The following is a 7,252-nucleotide window of genomic DNA, read 5'->3' on the forward strand; positions in this document are numbered from 1 at the left end:
TTATGTCTGGCTTCTTTCATTTATCATGTTTTCAAGGTTCATTTATGTTGTAATATCATGTATCAGTACTTCATTCCTTTTTATAGCTGAATAAATTCCATTGTATATATATACCATAATTTGTTTATCTATACATCCATTGATGGATATTTGTGTTGTTCCCACGTTTCAGCTATTGTGAACAGTACTGCTATAAATATGTATACACATACACTTGTTTGAGTACCTGTTTTCAATTCTTTTGGGCATATACCTTGAAGGAGAATTGCTGGGTCATATGATAATTCTACATTTAACTTTTTGAGGAATAATCAACTCTTTTCCACAACAGGCAAACCATTTTACATTCCTACCAGCAATATACAGGAGTTCCAATTTATCCACAAGTTCTCTAACACTTGTTATTTTCCGTTTGTTTGTCTGTTTGTTTTTTTAAATAGCCATCCTAGTGGATGTGAGGTGGTACCTCATTGTGGTTTTGATTTGCATTTTACTAATGACTAATTATGTTGAACATCTTTTTATGTGCTTGTTGGCCATTTGTTTATCTTATTTGGAGAAATGTCTATTTAAATCCTTTATCCATTTTTTAACTGGGTTGTTTAAATTGAATTTTAAAACTAAAAAAAGTTTCTCATCAAGACAACAGTAAGAAAAAAGAATAGGTAAATCACAGATGGGAAAAATATTTGCAAAATATCTATGAGATCTAATACTTGTACTCAGACTACATAAAGAACTCCTACAAATCTATATGAAAAAAATGAGTAAGAAATCAGGTAAAAGACTTGAAGAGACATTTCACTCAAGAAGACATATGAATGGACAATTAGCACATGCAAAGGTGCTTACTGTGGTGACATCTTTAGTTACAGGGAAATGCAAAAAAAAAAACGAAAAAAAAAAACCACAACACTATGAGATTCCATTTGATACCAACTAGAATGGCTAAAATAAAAAAGGCTGACAATGCCAAATGCTGGAGAGGATATGGACCAACTGGAACTATAACATACTGCTAATGGGAATGTGAAATGGTACAACCATTTTGGAAAAATGACAATTTCTTATGAAATGAAACATACTTATACCCTATGACTCAGCAATTCTACCCTGGGTATTAACCAAAAAGAAATTAAAACATCATGTTCACATAAAGATTGTACAAGAACATTTATTACAACTTTGTGTGTAATAGCACAAAATGGGATTCAAGCCAAATGCTCATCAATAGAAGAATGGATTAAAAAAATAGTATATTCACACAATGGAAAACTATTAGTAATTAAAAAGATTGAACACAACAACATGGATGAATCTCGAAAACATTGATCAAAATAAGCCCAACACAAATGAATACATTATTTGTGATTCCATTTATATAAAATCCAAAAACAGTTAAACCTAAGCATAGTGAAGAAACAGAAAGTGGTGGTCATGAGAATGGAAAACTGACTAAAGTGGAGTATGAAGGGAACTTTCTGGGATGACAAGAAATTTTACACATCTTATTTTTTTAGGTGATGGTTAATATAGGTATGTACCATTGTAAAAACTCTTCAAACTGAATACCTAAGATCTGTGCATTTTACTGTATGAAAAAAAAGGCAGAAGTTAGACTGAGTTATGGTATATGGTAAATAAAGTGAAATATATAGTTATGCTCTTCTATGGCATGTTCTTGACCCCATGCCATACAGATTCATGAGTCATAGCACAGGATTTATAAAATCTGCTTATGTAGTTGATAACTCAGAAAACCCACATCTCTTTTTTCTTTGTCATATCTTCCAAAAGCCTACTTTTCCTCTGATATTTTAATGTAATTTCTTTTTATCTCTAGTATCTTTTATCATGTTGTGGTCCTACTCATCTGACCATGGTTATAAGTACACCACTAATAACAACCTTCTTGTAATTAAAAAAATCCATTTTTATTGTTGTTTGGGAAATCAGAAGAACTACACTTTGAGTATATCAAATTGATTACCTGATATTTCCCAAACATTCTCCCTCATTTTGGTTAGCCTCAGTATTTCCTTATTGTTAATTCTCATGTGAAAATAACACCTCTCCCTTGTGCCTAAAACTAATTATTTAAGGCTCAACAATTTGTTTTATAAATACTTCCTTTATGCCCCAAATTAAATTTGAATTCCTACTTAGTACCTTGTAGCCTTAAGCATTTAATACGGTCTAACATATTAGTTATTTGTATACATGTCTTAAGACATTATTAGTTTAACATCTCTCAGAGCGCTTTCTATAATCTTTCTCCTAATAGGCACTTAAATGTTAAATGAATGTTTTGCAAAATAAACCCCAAATACAAAAAAGTAAGATATAGTTATACTTGAGTATAGATGCCAAGGTCCAACATGAAAAATATATTTCTAATTCAGGGCACATACATACCAGTGATGCCGTCCGTATAGTAGCAAAGTGTTCTCGATTACGATAGTGTGATTTATGACGAGATACTTGGGGTGGAGATTGTGGATCTGATGCTCTTGTTCTGGGATCTCCCTCTTCTCTGTAATTTTCTTCCTCCTAGACAGAGAGAGAGAGACAATACTATCTGAAGTCAACAGTTCATTTGCACTTACAAGAAAATTAGTTTAAAGACAACTTGATTAACAAATCTCAAAGATATATTATTAAAAGCAAAAGCAAACAGAAATTGGCAATGTTAATATTTCATTTTCAACATAATTAGAACCAGGAGACATTATTTCTTCAGTGTATGAAATAGCACACAGCTAAGGAAATGTATAAGGCTAGATTTACATCCTACTCATTATATGCAAAATTGAAAAGCTTTAATATAGCTTAAAAACAAAAATGATGAAACATGCAGCTAATATTTTAAACAACAGTAATAAAATTTCTCTAAGGCTCTTGGGTTTTAGAAGCAATAGCTTGAACACAACAACATAGCTTGAAAATATCTTTATAATACTTCTGCCATTTGTCCAAAATAAGTAATAAAAAAAGTTGTAAACATTTTAAGAACCAATGTGTTTCCTTATATACTACCTTAGTTCATTAACTAAAGAGGAAGTCAATTAAGTAGCAACCAACTAATTGTGGGCTTAATCTTTTCTATCACTGATTCTACTGCCTAAGAATATAAAAATTAAACATGATTTTGCTCTGAATAACACTACTACTTAACCAATCATTCCTAATAACTTTGGTATATGTGGTAAAATATATAAAATTTGCCATTTTAACCATTTTTTAGTATACAATTAAATGGCATTAATTATATTCTCAGTGTTGTGCAACTATCACCACATTACCAAAACTTTCTCATCACCCCAACTGGAAACTCTGTATCCATTAATAAAAACTCTCCCTTTCATCCTCTACTCAGCCCCTGGTAACCTCTAAACTACTTTCTATCTCTATGAATTTGCCTATTCTAGATATTTCAAATATGTGGAATTATACAATATTTGGCTTTTTGCATCCGGTTTATATTAATTAGCATAATGTTTTCAAGGTTCACTCATGTTGTAGTACGTATGAGAATTTCATTCCTTTTAATAACTGAATAATATTCCATTAGATGTATCTACCACCTTTTGTTTATCCATTCATCTGTTAATAGACACTTGGGTTGGTTCCAGCTTTTAGCTAATGTGCCTACTAACATTTTAGGTAATATCACAAGGCGTAAAATTAAAAATGAAGCATTCCTATTAAATGTTAGAAGGAACTAACTGATCTTCAAATACTTTCAAGAAAATTTAAAATTTCACACTCTAAAGTGCAAAGAATAATGTGGCAAACACCTATATTTCTGAAACTCAGAATATAATTTTCTGCAACTATGTACAGTTTAAAGATATAAACATTATGGTAATGCAAAGGTTACTTTTTAAAAAATGCACTTACTAGAATATTTGCTTCCCTCAAAAATATTTTCTTTTATACTAGTTTTATAAAAGGTAATGCATTTATAAGATTAAAAAATAAAATAAATTAAAAAAGAAGACAGTGAAAATTCTCCCTCCCATCCCTGCCCTTTCATCTCAGTTCTCCCAAAATAGCAACCACTATTAGATTCTTATGTATCCTCTGGAGATCCTTCTGGGTACACGAGCAAATAAGAACATGTTTTCTTATAGTTATCTTTTTACAGGTAACACTGTTCTGTACCTTTCCACTTTATTTTAACAATAGATCTTGGAGGTCTTTCCAGTTCTTTTTTCAGAATTGATTATAGAGGCATAGTATTCTACTAAATAGAGGTACTGTAATCTGGTTAACCAGTTAATTTTTTTGCTGTAACTAGTACTGCTTCAATAAATAACCTTGTACAGATTTCACTTTGCATGTGTACAAGGCACATCTATGGAGTAAACTGCCAGATCAAAGGGGGTGGGTGGGTGGGTGTGTGTGTGTGTGTGTGTGTGTGTGTGTGTGTGTGTGTGTGTGTGTGTGTGTGTGTATGCGCTATAAATTGGATGGATGCTGCCAATTGTCTGATTGTACCAATTTACGCTCCCATCAGCGATCACTCAAGTGTGTCTTTGCTTAGAGCCTGGATACACAGTGCATTTAAAACTTTTTCAGTATTATAGCAAAAGTCACTTTTAATCACCCATCTTAACCGTTTCTCCTATTCCCCAAAGACAATATGATCATGAATTTCATGTGTATAATTACTATTTTTAAGCACTTTATTTTTCCATCTAACTTCAAATAATATATTATATGGTATTTCTACATTGAGAATTAACAAGCCTATTGCCATTTTAAAATAAGTTACCTAAAAATGTTCCAAACTTCCGATACAGCTAAGAAAATATTAAACTAATCAGATGAAGAAAATTATTTACAAAACTTAAATTTTTTTTTCAATGAAACCCAGATACTCACAGGTTTTAAATGGATGACAGAACTATTAGACATCACTGTGTGATCTCCTTCCATCATGTCTAGCTCACTCTTGTCATCTGAGGCATCTGGAAGACTGTTAACACTACTGCTTTGGCTACTGGCACTGATGGACATACTGGGAATAGACTGATTACTTCCAACACTATTCACAGTTCCCGTCCGTCCAACACCATGATCTTGTTCCTAAGGGAAAACAACATTAGGTTCAAATATCTATATTTCTTTTGAATTCTTGATTTTAAGTACCTAGCACATTGCTTGGCAGTCTTAGAAAGTCAGAGGCCTATCATGAGAAATTCCCTTTACATGTCAAGATCAGGAAGATTAGCTATTATTACTTGACAGTAAAACAAATAAAAAGGACCAAAAAGTAAAAATAAAAAACCCAACCATGTAAAAAAGTCAGTTCATCAGTTTTGGGTTATTTCCAAAATGTAGCATTTTCTCTATATTGTTTCACATTTTTTGAAATCCATTTCTAGCACACATCTCGAGTTATATGTATATAGTCTGCTCTTTTCTCAATGATTCCTATGGTTAAAATAAGCTCCAACCTTTATTTTGGAAACAACCTGTAAACAACTCCTTTTAGTTGTTATTTTTTATTAAAGCCTTTTATATTTTCCTTTCTTCCTCAGAATATAGTCTCTAGCCCATCCTCTACCACCAAATAATTAATATTAATTCCTATTTTTGTGTAAATTGAAAATTACATATTATATATATATTTAACAGGGCGCAGAATTGATTATATGTTATTTCACATTGTCCAAGAAAAAGGACTGTGGCATTCTTTTAATTTTCACCTACCCTTCACTTATTCCCTGGCAGTTACCATGTTGTCATCATGTAGAATTCATTTCCCACTGTCATTGTCATTATTAACCATCATTCCTTATTTACAGCTGTTGAATTCTCATCCATTCCTCCAGATGTTGGAGCTTTGCTTTCCTTCTTTATTTAGATGTTGTCTCCCATGACGCGAGGATTCCTAATAGCTTCCCTGAATCTGAGGTTTGCTGAGGGTTCCTTTTCTAAGTTTCAGCAAGATCTTTTGATTTTTTCTAGGAATTTGGGACAGGAGGAGAGACCATAGCATGTTCTAAGGCCTCCAACTTGACCAAGAACTCATGAAGCAGTTGTTCATGTGAATAGGAGGCAGGTGCGTGAGCAGGATGTAGGCAGGTGTTTGGAGGGCAGGAAGACTTGTGTGTCATATCTCTACTCTGCTCTCCTGACTACTAACTGAGTAGTCGGTCTCATTGAGCTTCAGTTTTCTAAGCTGTAAAATGGACATCATAGCAATCTTGTAATGAGGGAATGAGTTGAAGCATGACAAACAGTCTTGTATTAATACATATTTGATGCTTAATACAAATTGGTTTCTTTTCTGTGTTTAGATCAAATGAAATGAAATATGATGTTCCTATACAAACATATAGAAATCTATTATCCCTGAGAGTTTGTTTAGTTTGTATGTATAGCTAGATTTGAAAATCGTCTATGTAAGAACTTGGATAATAGATTCTTAATGAAGTATCGAGGGTACCCTTGGGATGCCTGGGAATATAGTCCCAATATTTTGAAGACAGCCTTAGTGATAGCTGGCCATCCTGCAGAATGCCCTCATGTGAATCCAACAGCAGGAGAACATTGGCTATTAGTTGGTCACTGAGTTATGTATGATGTTGTTATGTAGGGCAGAGGTCCAGAGCAACTGTCAGATACTAGTGTGCTTTGTGCTCATCATTTGCCACTGGCCAGGAAACCTAACCTTGGGAGCTGCTTCCTTTTTTGCATAAAATAAATAAATGAGCAGGGAATGACAAAAAGGTATGACTGAGATTGATATTCTGCTTGTTTTTAATTTCCAATACTTGTTACTCTAACTCCTTGTCTAGTTATTGACTCTCAGTTTCCTGACCCTGCAGGCATTCCTGAATACAGCTACTCGGTTTCCTGTCCTGGATAATGATTTCAGGCCCTTTGTTATGTATTAACCTTTGCAGATGCCCTTTTTTTCAAAACTTGTATAATATTGTCAATGAGACCATCTTATGAGAGAGAATAAATAAAAATGCATGATAAACTAGGGAAAGTTAATGTGACACTGTGAAGACAAATTCTGGCAGAATTGTGATAGGCCTCCTAAACATTGGGAAATAACAGATAAGATCTATGTTGCTTCCTTATAATCACTCCTGAAATGCTCCAGGTATGACTGGACCATGTTTTATGTTTCCATATAGATAAGAAAGACAGAATCTTTGTCACTGGGCCTGATTAATAGTCCGGTTTCCCTGAGATTCTACCTCTAAACCAACATGCTGCATAAGTTGTGTTA

At 33.2% G+C, this 7,252-nt stretch overlaps 1 protein-coding gene across 3 annotated transcripts in view; it reads right to left on the minus strand.

The window, feature by feature from the left end:
• TAOK1 (TAO kinase 1) overlaps nucleotides 1–7,252 on the minus strand; it is a 145,881-nt gene that overhangs the window by 36,599 nt on the left and 102,030 nt on the right. For all 3 annotated transcript variants that reach the window (XM_023530556.1, XM_023530557.1, XM_011359929.2), the window contains 2 exons: nucleotides 4,888–5,091; nucleotides 2,416–2,550 (listed from right to left, as the gene is read on the minus strand). In XM_023530556.1, coding sequence (XP_023386324.1) covers nucleotides 2,416–2,550; nucleotides 4,888–5,091 — 339 coding nt within the window. The remainder of the gene's footprint in view (nucleotides 1–2,415; nucleotides 2,551–4,887; nucleotides 5,092–7,252) is intronic.

Source organism: Pteropus vampyrus, unplaced genomic scaffold, assembly GCF_000151845.1.
Source record: "Pteropus vampyrus isolate Shadow unplaced genomic scaffold, Pvam_2.0 Scaffold50, whole genome shotgun sequence".
Classification (NCBI taxonomy): Eukaryota; Metazoa; Chordata; class Mammalia; order Chiroptera; family Pteropodidae; genus Pteropus; species Pteropus vampyrus.